The sequence below is a fragment of the Solanum pennellii genome, chromosome 6, assembly GCF_001406875.1.
Source record: "Solanum pennellii chromosome 6, SPENNV200".
Taxonomy (NCBI): Eukaryota; Viridiplantae; Streptophyta; class Magnoliopsida; order Solanales; family Solanaceae; genus Solanum; species Solanum pennellii.
This window is the reverse complement of record NC_028642.1, coordinates 50536705-50557796: the sequence shown is the minus strand read 5'-3', so window position 1 is coordinate 50557796 and position 21092 is coordinate 50536705. Positions and strand designations below refer to the sequence as shown.

General features: G+C 28.8%; 1 protein-coding gene and 1 pseudogene across 1 annotated transcript; both read right to left on the bottom strand.

Moving 5' to 3' along the window:
- Window positions 1-5457: 5457 nt before the first annotated feature.
- LOC107021654 (pentatricopeptide repeat-containing protein At1g56690, mitochondrial-like) lies at window positions 5458-9111 on the bottom strand. Its single transcript, XM_015222354.2, has 2 exons — window positions 6070-9111; window positions 5458-5996 (listed from the first exon to the last, which is right to left on the bottom strand). The coding sequence occupies exon 1, from the start codon at window positions 8886-8888 to the stop codon at window positions 6774-6776; it is 2115 nt and encodes a 704-aa protein (XP_015077840.1). The 5' UTR covers window positions 8889-9111; the 3' UTR covers window positions 5458-5996; window positions 6070-6773.
- A 4997-nt stretch (window positions 9112-14108) lies between these two features.
- On the bottom strand, window positions 14109-20772 carry LOC107022406 (annotated as a pseudogene).
- Between the last annotated feature and the right edge of the window lie 320 nt (window positions 20773-21092).

Below are 21092 nucleotides of genomic sequence, written 5' to 3'. Positions count from 1 at the left end.
AAGTTGATTTGATTTTTAATATATTATAAAAATAATTGATTTGATTTTTAATATATTATAAAAATAAAACACAAAATTTTGTACATAAAAAACTTTTCATATGAGTATTGATTAATTATGATTAAGATTTTAAATTATTTTAATATACTAAGTAATGTGTATATATGTTAGGGGGTCCATATATTAATTTCATATAGAAAGAGGTGCAATTATTGATAAGTATATTTGAAAAGAAAGCATATTATCAAAGTATCGAATTTAATTAACTTTTGAATTTTATTATTCTATACATATAATATGTGAAGAGATTTATTATCTATCAAATATTTGTAGGTAGTTTATATAAATCTATTTATCTTTATACTTCATATAAAAGATATAGATTAAAATATAGTAAAAAGGTTAATAATTAAAAAAAAAACATATTCTCATTCGAGGTTGAATATATTGAACTTAATAATAGCATAACATTTTGGATAACATTCTGAAAAAGCAAATTTGACAAATGATAACAATTATCTTTGATAGAAATGGAACTAAAGAATCTAAAATATCAATAGATGTGATTCATGCAAAAATCATACAAATTTAAATTGTATATTTGAAAAAGGAACAAAAACGATTGAAAAATGAAATATTCAAAGGAGTTTTATCATATCAATACAAAAAAAGAATAATAAGATGTGTAGTTGTATTTCATTAGTATTTTTCAGTTACTTTATAATATAATTCTTATATACTCAAGAAAAAAGTATATCGCAGTATATGTTGTAATATAAAGATTCAAACTCATTGATATTCCAACAAAATATAGAAAGTGACATATTAACTACCTGTTCAAACATAAAATTACTAAAAAATTATATATTGACATTTGACATATTGATTAATAATGTACTATCCCTCATTTAATAGATTATAGATGTTAAATTTGTTAAGTTTAATTTCAATCGTCATCTCAAAACGATCTTCATAATTAATATATAAGTAAAAAAAATAAAGTGATAGTATTATGTTTGAAAATAAAGAGAACTATATAATTGATTGGAAAAAAGTAATCCTTTAATATTTATTTTAAAGACCGCGCGAAGCGCGGCCAAATTCCCTAGTATATATATATATATAATGAATCAATCAATGCATTTGGACTTTCAAATGTTTATCCTAAAAATAGTGATTGATATATTAATTTATTGTAAATTATTGTTAATACTTTAGTTTTCAATATTTGAAAAAGGAATAACATGAGTTGATGCAGTCTAACGTAATTTTTTTTATTTAAACTTAAAATCTCTGATTTAAGAAATTTCAGATATCCTATTACAAATTTACAATCCATATTAATAACTAAATGACTTAGTCTATTCATGTTTTTAAATATTGACTTGCTTGTGTTGATGATGTACAAGCTGCCATAAGTGCCTAAACATTTATATCGTGGTGAGTTGCTTTATTTTGATTAGTTAGCTATGAGTACTATTTAATAAGAAAATTACATGTGTCTTTTAAAAGTTTCTCTTTGAAAAAGCCAAAAACCCTCGTGAATTATTGGTTAAACGAATATTATTTTGAGGATAGTTAATGCAATTATTATTTGGAAAATCGAGTCACAATTTGAGGTAGTACAAAATTCTATTAAATAAGTAGGTTTTATATGATAATATCGTTATCTAGTGAATTTTATAGATTCATTTTGAAGTGTCAAGAAGACAAATTGATTATAATATTAAACATATCTCAATCAATACTGAATTTTTTTGTATTGTACTATATAATACTTATCAAAAGATAAGCTGATATAAATTAGGAAGTGATTTTATTAGTACAAACTTAATTTTATTGATTCGTTTTTATAATTTAATTGACTATTAAAGAAATTAACTATAGTGACTTAATAATTAAATTTTTTTTAACCTTCAAGGAATAATTTGTTTTAATGTCGAATATATTGACTCGTTTAATTTCATAATTGAACAACTCATCTAGGCCTCACCGTATATATTGTGATGAGTTGTTTGATTTTGATTAGTTAGCTATTCCAACAAAATAGGAAAACCACATGTTTACACTAATGTTTTTTAGTCTCTTTCAAACAGCCAATTGTGCATAGCCACCAATTATTATTATGCATTCAATAAAATTATTCAATAATTTCACTTGTGCATAGCCACCAATTATTATCGCGGATTCAATAAAATATTTAATAATTTTAACTCAAATTTATATTTAAATTAGATAATTATTTAATATGTATAGATAATATAACAAGAACTTAGTAAGCGCAAAAAAAAAAAAAAACTCCAATAATTATAATTCAAAATTCATAAATTAAAATTTTTGACTCCACTTCTGCTCGTAAATTATTGATTATAACGTTATGCATACCGAATAAAGCCATAGTTTTATCATGATAGCAAGTGGCATCTACTAATAATGTTTTCTCTTTTGAGTGAATTATGACCTCTATTATTATTACTACAAATATATGAATATTATTGCGTATCAAGATCTGAATGTTTTATGAATTTCATTTTGGGACACTTAACTTACCCAAAATCCACTTTTGGCCTACAAAAGAAAAAGACTCATTTATTCCATATGGTGTGACCCCTTCTCCAACTTTTTAGACCACACAATTACATTCTGTTTGGCAGAGAAGTCAAAAAATATGACATTCAATGGGGTATTGGTGGTGTCAGTGGCAAAAGTTTCAGCAGAGATTTGGCAGGTGCTGGCATGTTTGCCAGAACCAGTAAGCAGTCAGCAACTGTTGGATCTTGTTATTTGTTATCCTTTTCAACAGATTGGTCGTTTAGCTCTCTGCTTCTGCACTTTCATCTGTTACCCTCCTAATCTCTATTCATACCGAAGTTATTCCCACACTAATCCTACCTCATCATCATATCATCAAGATTATAATGATTCTTCTTCACCATCTTCGCGTAAAGTAGCTTCTTGCAACTACTTAACCATGTACAGGAGTTTTAGTTTTTCTGAATGTAAATTGTCAATTTGAGTTGACCCTTTTCCGATGTGGTTGATTCAGTTGTTTGTTCATTTAGTAATGGTTTTGGTGAAATCACTTCGATTCCATAGCAACTGATGTTTAGATCATGGATTTTCCAAGATGTTATTGAGCTTTCCTTGTTATTTTCTACTGATAAAAGTCCATATTTTAATGGTTCTTGAGCTGGAGTTGAAGGTGTTTTTTCAGATCCTTGTATAGTCAAAAAGAAAAAATATTTTCATGGTAGCTGCTGCCTAGCTTAAAGGTGTCTCCAAGAATCAAAGAACTTGTGTGATCATAAATGGGTCTTGTTTTGTTACTACTCCCTCCGTCCGGAAATGTTTGTCATGTTGCGCTTATCGAAAGTCAATTTGACTAGTTTTCAAACGTAAATTAAAACACATTAATTCGATATTTTTTTTAAAAAAAATTAGATATTCTAAAACTAATTGAAAAGTACTATAAATTACAATTTTTTGCATATTAATATGATGAAAAAATGCATCTTAAAATGTTAGTCAAAGTTTTTACAGTTTGACTCTAAAAATAGAAACCACGACACACAATACCGGACGGAGGGAATAGTGTTTTTCTCAATTCATTAGTTTGATACTTAGTTCAGTATGAGAATTTAATCTTATTGCCAAAAGAGCAATGAAGGAATTTAATAACTCATGTGCACATTCATTTGTCACCTTTGGGATGTGGATTCTCTAGCAAAGGTTTAGGGAATTCAAGAGTTGGTTATGCACTGGTTTTCTAAGCAGCTATATGCGTCAAAACATACTATTCTTCATTCAGGTGACATCCAAACCATAATAAATAGAAAATATAAAGAAATGAAGAAAATATTAGTTTTCAGTTGACGCGAAGCAGAAAAATTTATAGTAGACATGAATGACTCAAGAAAAATTTATTCATCGGATTATAGTGTGGGGAATCACCTCAATTGGAGAGGATAAAAAGGAGGAGGATGGCAAGACAAATAATAAAATCTATGGTACTTTAGAAGACTATTCACAACTATACTATTCATATCCTGCCTCTACAGAATCATCACAGAGTTGAGATAACCACAACATGAGATTTGGCAGAGTCAAGTACAATTTAGAAACATTCTAGCTTTCCTCCTTCTGAGCAGAATTTCAAACTTGAAAAGGCCCAATTTAATGAACATTTTTAGAAAGATATAAGAAAACTTGCAAAAATCATTTTTTAAAACAAAAAAAAATCAATAGTTCCTGAAGTTATTAGCAAATTAAATGAGTGACATTGTATGCCTCCACCAAAAGGTTCACAAATATACAGATCCATACTGAGATCATTCATATATGATGCTAAGGCCCTTAACTTGCAACTTAGGTATGAACTAATTTTCTTGCTAAATTCATCTCATTACGACCAAGTGATTGGATGCCTCTCTCCCTAAGGTCAAGAGGTATCCGAACCTATAAAATCATTCAGTTCCTTGCAGAAAAGCAAGAAAACTTACAACTCGTATCCTCATCATAAGTCAATTTATTCATACAAATAAGATATTAGTAAATAGTTTACCAACAAATCCAACAAAAAAGTAATAATTTTTACTTCAATATTTCAAACAGTAGAGAGAAAAGACTTTTGCAACATTTGTATGACATTCTTTGCATCTGACAGTATGTGAAATTTTGACCAACTCTTTTGTAGTATTTTTTTCAAAAACTTCCTGAATTGATAGTGCTTCAACTGTTATAGTCTTCCTCACAAATTGAATATGGGTACCAAAGGGATGAAGCAACTGACCACAACTATCTATAGCCGTCGCTCTAAGAACAACAACCCCATCTCAGGCCAAAATAATTACATCATAAATCTTGTTAGGTAAATAATTCACATTTGTTGAATTTCGCACAACATCATAATATTCATATAAATCAAATAAAGTCTTACTTTTTATGTCATTATATCGCTTTTCACATTTTCCATAAAAGAGGGACACTCAATCTTAGTAGCTCAATAAATTTTGGATATTGACATGTATTACAAAATAAGTATATTGCAAAATTCATAACATTTTTTAAATTAGGACAGTTAATGGGAGCCTGCCAACTGAAAAACATAAGGTCAACTATTCAGCCTCTAAGCCACACATCCTACAAACATCACAATTTTGATGCAACACCTTAGAAATATTTGCACCGATAGGAAGGACATTAATAATGCACTTTCTAAGAAAATGTTTGTATTTGTTTTTATTTTAAGTGACCATAAAAAAGTGGAAGAAAAGGCAAACATAACAACAAAATTATTTTTCTCATAACTAGTTAGAAGGTCATAAAAAATATAATATTGTTCGATAATTATTTACCTTACCTAATTAAATAATAATTCAAAAGTATAATTGTAAAGAAGTTTTTGTTATAAAGTTCAAAAACAAGATGAGGTGGGAAACAAATGAACCAAATACTTGGTAAAAATAAACCTTGCATTATTAATCCCTATACTATTAATCTCAACATTACTAATCTCAGCATGATTACTCCATACATTATTAATCTTTGTAACAAACGCCCCTTAAAGATTTTAAACATGGTGAGATAGGCTAAATTTGTGAATCGTAAGCTTCATTGGACGTACACGTCGTATGGCCATCACGCTTATTGATTTCCATAATGCAACTCTGTATGAAGTAGCCACTGGTTTAGTGCACTTCATTTTATTGCTATCACACTCTTCCGTAAGGCAGAATTCATCCCTGCTCATTGTACCTCCTGTGCCATTTGAGGAGCAAACTTTTGTTTGCTCATTTCATATTTTTGATTCCCATACCTTCACTTCTTTCTGGACACTATGGGCCTGTAGGTCCTACTAAATGCTGAATGCAGTCCTTTCTTCTCAGAGTTTCATCCCCATAAAGTCGGGTTTTATTTTATTCAAACCCCGTTTTCAACATTTGCAGATATAGGCAGTAAAGACATCGAGTAGGTAGGGATGCAATACAAAACACTACCTGATCAGTATAAGGCTTTAGGGTAATGTAATCAGAAAGCAATTTTCAAGTGAACTTAGGCAGGACACTTTACCTTCGCTTGAACTTTTGTCCAGTGTGACTCTGTACTACCAAGCGGCTGATGAAGATAACAGTAGCTGCAATTATGCCAACACATTTAAGCATGCCAAGATGGGAATCAAGATTGTTTTTGATAGATTAGGGCCATTTCAGTTCATCAGCGTGGCTGATGCTGCAATGCATAGCAAAAAGGACAAGTTGAGGTATAAGTCGTGTCTGTTCAGCATAGTTCAAAAGCTAAGTTCCCAGCCCTAATCCCAGTTCATGCTAATTTTCTGACTGGGTTCATGCTCAGGAAACCAGCTCCAGCAAGTGGAACTCCAGTCCTGAAGGTTGCATACTTGCAATAATGAGTGGCCTGGCTTGGTGCTGAACATTGTTTAGCATGATATTAGACATTAAGCTCAAGATTTCTAACCTTCAACCCTTCCATCTCTAAAATTCGAACAAAAATTAGCTCCATCTTAATCTTTGCATTCTTTTATGTTCACAAATGTCTTTTTTGAGTTTACAACACAATCCTCTATACTTGTTCGACAAACACAGACAATATCTCCAGTGATTTGAGATGAAATGCTCATCATTTGTGGGTTTTATGATACTCTTCCACAATCTATTTAGATGTGAATGCATACAGTTGAATGCTAATTGAAAGTCAGCATTGACCACAGCACCAAAGCCGCTTTTTAATGAATTATGCACAAAGCAACAGAGCAGTCACCAAAAATCCTTGCAAGAACATACCCCATCCTTAAAATGGTGAAATCTGTTGGCATCTCTCAGAATTATCTCTCTTCCTGTTACTTTAGCGATTAACTTAATAGCAGAATGACAATCACCACAAACTCGAAGATTTTTCATTATTCGTATAGGCATACCTTGAGGCACCTTAAGAAGTCCATAGGCCACAGCTAGTTTCTCACTGTGATAATTCAAGCTATGCAACTTCTCTTCTTCCTCCACATCATGCAAAGCAAAGCTTCCATCAGGAATATAACCAGCTTCTCTTAACATAGGACTCAACTTTTCTAATATTTTGAGAATTGATTCATGCTCGGGATGGGGCATGCTCTCTCCACCAGTGAACATATGCACTTCTTTGTCTGCCTCAAGCCAACTACAACCAGGTGATTTGACCACTTCCCTAGACTGCATTGACTTCCTAAGTGAAGCAACATCAGCCCACTTACCTTTGGATGCATAAATATTGGAAAGTAGGACATAGGGCCCTGAATTTTGGGGTTCAAGCTGTAAAAGTTTCTTTGCAGCAACTTCTGCCAAATCTAGGTTCATATGCATCCTACATGCACCCATTAAAGAACCCCAAATAATTGCATCTGCTTCTACAGTCATTTTGTTGATCATATCCATCGCCTCATTCAAGCGACCAGCTCGACCAAGCATGTCAACCATGCAAGCATAATGTGCAGTTCCTGGCTCCATCTGATATTTTGAATTCATGGAGTCAAAGATATCTTGCCCTTCTTTCACTTTCCCAGTGTAGCTACATGCAGATAAAACTCCAACAAAGGTAACCTCGTCTGGGGTGATACCTAAAGAACACATTTCTCTGAAAACTTCTAGAGCTTCATCCCCTAATCCATGTTGAGCATAACCTGTTAAGATAGAATTCCACATGACCACATCTTTTGGAGAAAATCTGTCAAATATTAATTTGGCCTTGACGAAATCACCACATTTGATGTACATAGTAATTAATACAGAAGAGACATACACGTCATCATCACACTCGGTTCGGATTAACTGTGCATGTATCTCTCTACCATAATTAAGACTTGCAAGACTAGCACAAATTGAAAGTATGCTTATCAATGAAGGGAAATTAGGCCGAAACCTGTCTACTTGCATTCGATGAAACAAATCCAGCGCCTCTAACTCATATCCTTTCCTTTCATACACCTTGATCATTGCACTCCATGTTGCATCATCCTTCTCCTTCAAAAGATCAAACACCATCCGCGCCTTAGCAACCTCCCCATTCTGTCCTATTCCAAGAATTATGGCATTACAAGCAGGAGTAGTTCTAACAGGCATCACTTCAAAAAGCTTCCACGCCTCTTCAAATCTACCATATTGCACATAGCTTATTATAATTGCAGTCCATGAGATCTCATTCTTCTCAGGCATGACTTCAAAAAGTTTTCTAGCAATATCCAGTTTACCATTTTGGGCATACCCTGATACCATGGCCGTCCAAGACACCACATTCTTTTTCGGCATGCGATCAAAGAGGTCGCGCGCCTCATCCAGCCTACCTTCCTGACAATATCCACATATCATATTAGTCCTCACAACTACATCCTTTACTGGCATCATGTCATAAAGCCTTCTAGCCTCATCAACTCTCCCTTCTTGAATCAACCCACCTATCATCACAGTCCATGACACAACATTCTTTTCAGGCATTTGCCAAAACAGGGCTTCCGCCTCCTCAACGAACCCCTCCTCAACATACCCTCTGACCATAGCAGTCCAAGAAATGACATTTCGTTGGGGCATTTTCTCAAACACTTTCCTTGCTTCCTTCACCATCCTATTCTTTACATAACCTGAAATTAACCCATTCCATGAAACTATGTTTCTCTCAGGCATTTGATCAAAGATACACTGTCCTTCATTGGGTAGGTGATTTTGGAAATACCCAGTGATTATAGAGTTCCAAGAAGTCACATTTTTGTTGGGCATTTCGTCGAACACCCTTCGGGCATTCTGAATTTGACCCAAACGAGCAAATTGAGAAATCTGAGAATTTGATGCAATTGCTCGAGTGTAACAGTAATTCCGACATTGAACTAACAATAAGCGGTGCATCTATGAACCAAAGCTTCGTTCCAGTTCTTGTGAGCAGATAAAAAAAACTATCACGGAGTAGTACTTTAGGCTTGAGAAGATTGTACTTATGGGAATCTCTCAAATTTCTATCAATTAATTTAAATAATATATTACAATTCAAAGAAACAAATTAAAAATCTTAAGCAGCTCCAAAAATTAACAGTGATATATTTTAAAACAGTATATTAGTATTGTTTTAAAAAAGATTTTTCTTTCTATTTTTAACGTCTTATTTTTGTAAAAGTTAATACATTCTTATTTGAATATCTTTATAATTTATTCTTATCTTCAAAATTCTGAAAACCAATACTCAAACATTTCTAATTTTTTTAAAAAATTATACAAAACTACAAACTAAATAATACTTTCTAAAAGTCACTGTATAAGTAGCATTTTTAAAAATAAAAATAAAAAAATTACTAAACGACAAACTAAATAATAAGTTCTAAAAGTGATTTTTGTAGTAATTAAAATTAAAAGAATTTATGTGTTAGAGAAAAAGTTCAATTCCAAATCTATCCAAAATAAACGGCTTTTTATTACACGTCCACAGTTTAATTAATATTTAAAAGTATTTTCTGCATAGATAATTATTTAATAAATGCATAAAAGGCAAAACTTTTTTAAAACTGCTCATTAACCAAACAATGCTCACATATGTTTAGAATTGGTTTTTCATGTTATGTTTATCGAAAGTCAATTTGACTAATTTTAAAAAATAAATTAAATCACATTAATTTGATATTTTAAATAAAAAATTATATATTTTAAAACTATATAAAAAGTATTATAAATTACAATTTTTAACATATTAATATAATAAAAAATACATCTTACCGTACATTTGCATAACTTTTCAGAAAGTGTATCTACTTTTTCATTTGCATAACTTTCCACGTATTATTTGTACATTTTAATATTATTGGCTGACATGACCCATAAATAATTTTTTTAGGTTGTGTGCGCGAAATTCACATCTCTCACGTGGAAGTGCAATCAATCAAAACACCACTCATTTAAATAATTTACACATCAACAATTTAAAATAAAACCTAAAAAACTATAAGGCACTTCAATTTGGGGAAAGCCAAGTTCGCGATGGAGATTCACCAACTGTTGAACACCTTTCAAAGCTTACTTTGGTAATGTCAGTAGTAATTTTAATTTTATTAGACTTTTCGCGGCAAAAAATAAAAAAGAAATCGCTAAAGACGAGAGATACCTTGAGAAAGAGGGGAAAATTAGGGTTGAATAGATAAAAAAAAGGGAAGGAGGATAGTTGTGAAATTCAGATCAGCTTTTAAAAAGTGTCTTCATGCGTTTAAGTGATGTGAAAATATATTTTCTGCCATGTCAGCCAGTAATGTTTAAAAGGTACAAATTATGGATAGTTCAGAGGTTCAATAGGAAGATGACGTTGTTGAAGTACGAAGAAATATAAGTTCAAGGGCTTGTTTATGTATTTAGCCTTAAAAATTTAAATATAAGACAAATATATTATTATTTAATAAAAATTGGACTAGCTATTCCTCAGTTTTATGATTCTTCTTGCAAGGTTTGTTTTGCAGGTTTGACGTTCATTTAATCTACTTTTTTTTTTATAAAAAAAATAATTAACTTTGTAAATTATTTATAGTTGATAAAATTTGTTCTTCTTATTTATTTATTTTTTAGGAAAAACCAAGGGTGATGTCCAAAACAAATGAGGATGACGTCTATTTGGAGACAAGTCACGAAAGAAAATATAAAGTAATTATATAATCTTCACAAACTTGAGGATCGAAACAAATAATAAGAAATGAACACATGATAGTATATAATATAAAGTTTTTGATTTGTTTGTGGTTAATATTAAAAGTTTAATATAAAAAAAAGTTAGTAACTTTTATCTATTAGTAGTTTATTCAGAGTCACGGTCATATGTGAAAACATAAGAGAAAATATTTATAATTTTAGATATAATATAATTATCATTTTTGTCAAATAATTGTTTTTTTGTTATATACATAAACAGATCTTTAAACTTATTGAGTTTTTTCCTCTTATTTATCTTCACTATGATATTTTTATATTGAATCACTCATAATTTATTCCTTTTAAACATCGTTGGCTGGTGTTGAATCAGATTCTGTCAGAGGTATTGAAAGAGAATGCATATGTTGTTCCAGAACCCATTAATTCAATTGATAGTGAAAATGTTCTAGAATAATTGTGTTTTACTTCAAGTCATTTAAACACATTAGAAAACAAATGACACTAACACACAATTTTTTTTCATTCCTTCAATCAAAATCATTACAATATGAACACAATTAAAGACATTTATAATAGAAAAATGACGTAGTTAAGGAACATAAAGAAAAAACCCAAACAAATTTAAAAATTTGTTTATGAATAAAATGATATTTTAATATTTTTATAAATAACTGCAGTCTTTCTGATTATTAATTAACATTATTGTAGAAAATCTAACTTTGTAAACTATTTATGGTTCGATTAAATTCTTTCTTGTTGTTTTTTTGAAGGAGAAAATAAGGGTGAACAATGATGTCTATTTGAAGGAAAGATACCAAAAAAATATGAACTAAGTATATAAATTTTCACAAGAGGATTGAAGCAAATGATAGGAGATAAAAGACAATATAATATATAACTTTATGTTGTTACTGTTTTCTGAATTAATTTTAAACAATATTATATATCGAGCATAGATTTTTATATAAATTTTTTATTTCCTATTCTTAATATATATGATAAATACAAAATGATTTTAAAGGTATTAATTCAACTAAAATATTAAGTAACTAAGTAATTTTAAAAAGATCTAAATTTTAACTTAAATCAAAATCCAAAAAAAAATTGTTGTCTGTTCTTAGTTTTAAAATTTTAAGATAAATAATAAAGTTAGAAATTTTAATCTATTAGTTTACTGAAATTCATAGTCATGTTTGAAAACATAGGAGAAAAAAAGATTCTTCTTATAAATTTAATGTATTGGCTCAATGTTTTGAAAGTTCTATTAATTGAATATTGCTTTATATTTTACCATTGTTTTTCCCTCAAAAATTAAATAAGGTTAAGTTCGTATAATTTATTTAAATTATTATAACTTCTTCAACTGTTTCAAATTTGTTTAAGATATATCATCTACAAATAGAATAATTTAATGGACAATTATTTGGATTGGAAGTTAGATCTCATTCTTGAAAACTAATTAATGAAGCCTTTGTAATCTTCAGAAACATATCCCTCGTTCACAACATGTATTTTTTTGTACATAAAATAAATTATTATTTTTAGTATCATATTAAAAGCATTTCAATTGATTTATGAGAAATTTTATTTGAATGTTTTAAAAAAGACATTTGTAATTTCTCTTAGAATCAATTTGAATTGCATTATATTAGCCCAAATTTAATTAAAGTGGGATGAAATAAACAGATCAAATAAGAAGTCCATATAATAAAATAAACGAATTATTAATTTATCCAAACATAAATGAATTAGATGGATCATGAATATTCAGATTGATTTTACCCACCCCTATCAAAGAGTGATTTGCCTGACTCGTGAGTTAGTCGGGTGTTCAACATTTGATATAAAATTTTAAATTTTTATTTGCAAATTATGCATCAATATAATATTTAGTGACAGTTAATTAACAATAACAATTTAATTACTGCTAAATGTGTATTTTTAGCGATAATTATTATTTTTTGATGCTACATTTTCATGAATGGTAGCTACTTGCCTGGAAAGTCCAAGCATAAATCTCTTTGACATAATATATTCTCATCATTTGCTCGTTCAGATTTGTTATGTCTTTTATAATTTGCATCTTCAAGAGCGTAATAATTGTTTTTATGATGTGAATAGTGACTTACTTCTTCGTATGGCTAGCTTGAATCCAGTTTGTTCATTTGGTGGTTTTGATAAGAACAGGATATATAATGAGGTTAACTGGGTATCATATGAATTAGTTTGATAGCAATAAGCTTTGACATCTTGATAATTTTATAGTTTATGCTCGTAATTCTAACACGAGGTTCTTCAACTTGAAGAGAATTAGTGATTTTGCTAAACTCAAATCAGCATCGAACTTGGCTAGTTGTTTATTTGCTTATCAAGTTGACTCTCATTCTTCATATTGTTACTGTTTCTGTGGAACAAGTTTTTTCATCAATGAAATACATAAAAAATAAAATTTGTAATAGTATAGGTGATGAATTTTTGAATGGTTGTGTAGTGCTTATTTCTTTAACATAAAATAAACGAGGATACTTACAAGAGTGAATTATTAGTTGTAATTGGTAAGAGAAGCTAGGAAAAATTAGACTTTCTAAGAAATCAAGAGTTTTTAACTATAATGTTTAAATAGTTGTACATATACATTTATACACCTGTGATTTATAGTAACTTATAATAATAGAGTGAGCATCCACGAGCCTAAGATCCAGCTGGATCCGCCACTGACTAATTCCATCCATTATTTTACCTCATTATACCTTGTAACTTATGTAACCTTTTAGGTCATTCATTTACCTATATTATTATCCACATTATTCTTATTCAGTACAAAGAAAAATTTCTCCCCTATAAAATAGTGGTAGTTCTTTCTTTGTAAAGGGTATGTCAAAAAATATGAGAAGTGTGAAAAAATATTATAATATATAGCGAGGTAAGTGTAGTAAAAAAAAGAGTTCAGACAAGGAAAATATTTCAAATCTTCAACTATATCCACTATACAAAATTAAAAGAAAATATTTATATATTGAAGGAAAGTGTTCTTACGTGGAGCTTTGAACTCTTTAACTTATCAGAAGTTGCTAATTAATGATAAGGTATGGTCATAAAAAATATTCTTTTTAAATATTTTTAAAAATAATTTACATTTTAATTATTTGAAAATTAGTATTTGGATATGAAAATTTTTAAATTCAATTTGAAAAACAGGTTATAAGTTATTTTTCAACTCACTTTTCATTTTAAAATTTATATTTCAAATTTGAAAAATATACTAAAAGCACTTTCTTTGTAAAGCGGATTTGCCAACACAATCCGTTTAATTAATCGGGATCAAAACGAACACCAAATGAAAAAACAAAAAAATGCCAAACTTAAGTAAATTATTTTTTCGTCCAGTGTATATATATATATAAGGAATTTTGCCATAAAGAAAAATACATACTAAAAGGAAGAGGAAATTAAGTATCACACGTTAATCTGCAAAGATCCCTCAATTAATTATACATATAGGTAATTTAAAATGTGTATGTGTTTTAATTATTTACGAGGTCCAGGATGTTGATTTGGATGGCCTTTACAATATCCTCTACATTTATACAGCATCCATCCTCCATCTGCAAGTAGTGCAAATAAACATAAATGAACATGAGTTTTTTGCTATGTATAAAGCATGCATTGTTGCATTTTTTTTTAAAGGATAATTTCGTCGATAATCATTCAATTTTCATCGCATTTGTACTTGTATGTAAAAAAAACTAATATTTGTGACAAAAAATAACTCAGCAATGCTTATATATCACAGATAATAATAAGGTTAAAGAAAAATACAAGTAGGTTATCACGTATAGAATCTTCATTTAACTATAGCTATGTGTCAATAAGTCCTTTAAAAAAACCCATTTTCTGAACCAATCTATTACCCGATGTTTTTCACCATGTGGTATATCATGTGCCTTTTATTATTTTTTAAAAAAATGGGTTGAAAAATGGTATTTTTCTTTAAAGTGGTGTAAGTTGTAACGAGGATAATACATGAGGTGAGTTGACGAAGTGAGAACTACTTGTGTTTTAGGACCATAGTAGTTAACATTTTCTATAACTTTTTTCTAAAAAAAGGACTCAAGCATTAGCAATATATTCATAAAAAAGAAATGTTAGCTATGAATTATTTAACAATAAAAAAATCATGATCTTTTGCATAGTGATAATTGAATTATTTTTTGTGATTTGGAGCGTCACTAGCCGTTGAGATTCTGGCAAGGAGACTTCAAGATGAGTTTTATAGAATGATTGTTATAGTGACTATGTTGTATAGGGTGGAATATTATCAGTTAAGAACTTGCACATTCATAAAAATGAAAATAGTAAAGATGAGGATGCTTCGATATATGTATGAGCACATATATTAAGAATTAATAAAATTAAAAACGAATATATAAGAGGCAAGGTGAGAGTAATCTAAGATGGACAAGATCTTGGAAAGGACATTGAGATGGTTCTGACATATCAAAGATGACGAGTACAAATGCCCAATGAAAAGGTGCAAAAGGCTAAAAAGTGATAAGCTTGAGGAGAAGTAGAAGTACATAGGTGTAGGACGAATTGGGGAGAGATATTAACTAGACAAGACATTACATATCTTCTACTCACCGAGGACATGACCCTAGTTAGATAGGAGAACATGAAGATCGAGAATTACAGTAGTCGGTTAGTAGGTAGTCTAGAACTCATATATGTTTCAATACCATTCTTATTATTATGCTAGCATTATCATATCATTCAATTTCATTACTAGTATTATTTCTGTAACTTTGATTTTCTTTACTATTTTATTTTATCAGGAGTTATCTTTACTATTTTACTATCAGTACTTCTATTTCTCCAATATTTTCATCCCAACTTTTTTATTCTTCCATTTCTTTCACCTATTGTAAAAAAATAATTTGCTTGAGCCATAAATTTATCAAAATAGCCAACTCCCTACACCACAAAGGTAGGATTACATGACCTCACCTTGATCAGACCCCACCTGAGTATAGTTGAGTTGTTTTTTTTTGGGTTATAAGAGAATAATTTTATGACTGCCATGCAATATTAAAAAATGGATGATCACTCTTTAAAACAACTCATGGGTTATTTTAGTTTTATATCTCTAGAGTTTGTCTTTTAAGGTATCAAGTTGTTATAAAGTTGTTGAGATCTCAAAAATCTAGTGTCAATTGTTCAATAGTAGGTAGAAACAAAATTATGGTTAATTTTGCAGTAGATGTCATACCTAATTGAAGATTAAGAGTGTTAATTATAAATTAAAGTACCTGAGCAAGAACTGATATTTCAAGATTAGTAGGACCAAATGGCATGATCCTCATATCATGGACTGAAAGATGCAATTGCTCCATTTGGACTAGCAATCTTCCCAACATTCCATCTTGTTTGTTGCAATGTATGTTAATAAGTACATTTTTTTTCCATAATCCTTACCTTAATCTTGTTTGATCCTAATACTTGTTCCTTGTTAGAATCATTATGTTCCAAAGATGATGGTATGTTTTTCTTTGACTCTTCAAGAAGTTTTACTTGTTCTTGAAGCTCTTTCATGTACTCAATGGTATCTCCAAGGATAGATGATTTATCTAACTATAAAACACACACAAAAAAAAATACAATCATATTTGTGTATCAAGTGATCTATAAACTGAAACCTTTGTAAGGAACAAAAAATAAAAATACATGATCTACTTATTCATTTCTATCTAAAAAAAATATATATTCGAATAAATACACAATATTATTTTTATATACTTATAAAATATAATTATAGAATTTTTGATATTCAATCGATCACCCTTTAGTCTATGTAGCCATGCCACAGACTAATGCTTATAACTCTTGCTATTTGTATTTTGGAGAAAACCCAAATGTTTTTTTACTAAACGAAAGCAAATTAAAGATTATGTTTTTTTTCTCAAAAGTCTAACGAAAATTACAAAGTACAACAATTTTTTAAAAGAATATATAGCCTTTTTACCATTTTCATTTTTTTCCCTTTTTGTATTTTTTAAAAAGTATTTTTCGGAAGGAAGATGGAAAATAATTATTTACTCTACTACGCTCTCTATTCAAGCATGTTCAATTGACTATATGAATTCTCTTTATTCATAATCTCGCTAGTTAAGATACTAATTCGAAAGCAGAGGTGGGAGCTAGAGGGCCAAGGGGTTCAAATTTATTTAGTTTTTCATATTGTATATATGATATGTAGATGTGGTCGAATCATTAGACTTCTTATTTTTATTTCTTTTTATTCTATAATTATTTTACTTTTAACAAAAAGTTATCACAAATGATTTGTGAGTCACTAGTGTTGGGAGTTAAGGAAAGAAAAATGCATTTCGATGCATTAAACTTTTGCTAGGTGGAGTTTGAGAAAAAGTCAAATCACAAGATCGAGTCTATTGCACATATAATCTTATCAGGTATTTATGCAATAGTTTATTTTTACAATTCGACTATATGACCTCAATCGTAATCATATGAAAGTAACTTATCAGTTATATCAAAACTAGAAAGATAGAGGATAAAAGAAATGAAGTTTACCTTCTTAAGACCAGGTACAATCTTTGACAAAGAGATGAAAAGGTCTCCCATTTTTTCTCTCCTCTTCCTCTCTGCAATAACATGATCTTGTGCTTGTTGTGGACTCCTCTTATACATAACATTATTATTATTATTATTGTTATTATTATTTTCCCCTAATAATAATGATTCTTGACATGCATTTTCTGAGCTTATCATTGCACCAATGTCTTCTTCTTGATTTGAAGAAAATGAAATGAGAAATCCCCCAGAATTAGAGGAAGAATTATTAGAAGAAATTGCCTTTTGACCACTTTTTTCTTCAATATTTGTGTTGTAAGCACTTGATGAATTATAGATACCTTGAGAAATATTTGGCTTGAATTCAAAGAAGCTCTCATCTTCATAGTTATAATTACCACTATATTCCATGCCCTAAGAGAAAAGGAAACAAAAATCAAATTAAAGGATATAAGGTTGTAAAGAGTAATTAGTATTAATGAACTTTTAGTTGCATTTATTGACCTTATTAATTATCCTTACAATAATGTAGTACCATTTTCTCTTCTTTCTTCTAGTTTTTTTTTTCTTTCTAAAATGGTGTTCTAATTTTAGTGAAATGCAAACTAATTACTAGATTTTTGAAGAGATTAAACATTTACACAAGGAATAGTAAGTACACCCTGATTTTTAATGATCTTGGATTTGAGCTTCCAAATTGAAATTGTAGTAAAAACGCTTCATCTTTCAAAATGAGATTTTTCAACAACTAATTAAATCGAATATCAACAAATAACATAAATCGATGTAATAAAAAAAAGAATTAAATTTTAATGAACTTACTTGAAAAAAATCGTAATAATTACTTTCCACTGCAAAAGACAAAAATTTAATTCAAGACTTAACCGTGTATACTTTCTCAAGGAAAGGTATCAAGGATTAGGTCTCCATTGAATAGCTCACTACCACCCCACCCTCCAAAAATAATACTGATTTTTTTTTCCAAGTGTCCAATTAAAATAATATATATTTTATATATTTACACCACGTGTGAAAAGCTGTCATCTTTTCATCCTCACTAATTCAATTAATTAATTAATGTATTAATTAATTAATTTTAGTAATAACTCATCATGAACATAAATTTAGTCAAAGAGAAGGCTCCTCCCCATTTAAACATCTTCCAGAACCTGTACCCTAAATATGTCAAAGTTTTCTAGTCCATCCACATTTGAAAAATGGTTCATTCTTTCTTTAGGGTGTTTGAAAGAAGGAAAATATAGAAAGAGAAATTGTATGCTGTCCAATTTGTTTTTCTGATTTCGATTTAACGTGAATTTTTATATCTCGTAGCTATAAATTAGAAATATGTATATCAAAATTAATTAAATCTTATTGATTTTAAATATGTTATTTAGAAAGATGAAAATAAAGAGTTGTCAAAAACGAAAAGAGCGTTCATTTTGAAATGAGCTAAAAAGAAAAATAAGAGATAAATAAATTGAAACGGAATTTGTAATATACATTTCCTTCTTATCTTATTACATCAAACATATCACATAAAAAGATAAAATTAAAAATTATACAAAAAAAATATTCATTCAAATTATAAATCAGACTAAATAGAAAAGATAAATAAATTGAAACGAATACGATAATTTTTTTTTATCTTTTCTTTTTTCTTTGTGTGGTGGGGTAGGGTGGGGTATTTTTCTTCTATAGGAAAACAAACGTTATGCTTGTTTAATTATGCGATCAATAAGAAAAGAATACTTTAACTTTTCTATACATTTTACAAAACAAAAGAAAATAAAATAGGGTACTCATATTCGTAAGCTTTTCCTTTTGGTTGACTAATCTAGATATTTATGTCTGAAATTTTCACTTTAATTCGAAGGTGAAATGCTTTATATTGAAGCAATTTCATACCATAACCTTTTCCTTTAATTAGAAAATTTTGAAATGATTAGTTAGGATTCAACTTGCTAAAACAAATTAAATTTGCTTAAGATAAGATGATCAGATCTTTTCTAAATCTTAGATAATGTAACATACTAAAGGAATAGTTCTAAGTTTCATTTTTTAATTTGAAGTCCTAGTTGAACTTTTGTAACCTACTTATAATTTCATTTGAAGTTGGTGTATTTAATTTATTGATAAGGTTCATGAGCAGGTGATTAGTATCTTTATAGAGATTCATCTCAAATTAAATTTACAAAATAAAGCATGTACAGGAAATGACGAATCTTATTCAGTGAAGGGGTATTTTGGTCTAATTTATGCGTCTTCATAAATTAGAAAAGGGAAAAGAGTCTTGATGTACCCCTCAACTTTGTCATTTGAAGCTGATATACCCCTCGTTATGAAAGTGGCTCATATATGCCCTTACCGTTATACAAACGGCTCACATATACCCCTGCCGTTATAAAATGGCTCACATATACCCTTAATTTAAACGGAAGTTAAAAAAATTAGTTTTAAATTTATATTATACTTTTAATTATTTAAAAAAATTATTTAGGGGTATATATGATTCTTCTATCAAAGTTCAAGGTATATTTTAATTTTTTTAATACATAAATTATTTTTTAACTTCTTTTATTATAATTATTTGAGTTTCTTATTCTTATTTTGTTTTTTTCTTTCATTCCTTTGTTTAAAGAAAAAAAAATTAAACTATTTTTTTTTGTCTATATTGTAATTTGATTTTTGTATTCGAAGAAAAAAATTTGGTCATCTACAATAAGTTTTACAAGAATATTAGTGAAACATAAATAAATTTGATTGTCAAAATAATAATTCTAAATTAGCCATCGAAACAAAAAAAAATAGTCAGAAAAATATGTTTGACGATGATTAAATTTATTCATATGGGATTATATTTTTGTAGAAAAAATAATAAAAAGTTAGATTAAAATTATCTTTTTTTCATTTCCGTTAGAGAAAAAGGGTATATGTGAGCCATTTGTTTATAAGTAGGGGTATATATGAGTCACTTTCATAACAACGTGTATATCAGCTCCAAATGACAAAGTTGAGGGGTATATCAGACCCTTTTCCCATTAGAAAATTAAGTCAAGTAAGTTGAAATTAAAAAAAAATAATGATACAGTTCGTGATTAAGGAATTAAAGGAATACCAATTAAAATGTATCAAATTCATTATTTTTATTTGTTCATTTTAAATTTTACATATCGTAAAGAAATAATAAAATTAATGTGGTAAAGACCGACCATGTTGCAAGTCGTTTTGCATCTAGAAGCTCAAATTGTCTTGTCGGTGAATTTGCTTAGTTTAGACATACACACAATTAAAATATCTTTCATATAATTAATGCTTATTTTAAGTACATGTGTAATTAGTCTTTGAAATAAAGTAGTTTAGAATAAAATAATTTTTAAAAAATGATTTTTACAGAAAGAAAAAGAAGAATTTTATCTTAATTAATTACCTTTTCATTCTTAAAAAATACCTATGACTTACTCTCAACCGTACCTTCTTCAAAATTAGACAATTCAACATAGTCTGGTGGGCACAACATTATGTTAGGATTTGCTTCACTATTTTACATTAATAAGATCTTTTATCGTAATTGTATTTTACTTTAGAAAAGATTCTAGGTGAAAAAAAGATTTTCATATCTCATTTTTTTGGGTAGTGAAGTTTTACAATTCTATATACTAAGGAATTTTTTTTGAATATTTTCGAAACAAAATTAATAAATGAAATAATATCTAATATATAGTACTCATTAAAGAGTCTTTCTAAGGGAAATGCTATTTTTTTTATGAAAATAATTTCTTACAATCACTAAAGAAAATGACCTTTTCATATCACAAAAAATAAAAATATTTATGTGAA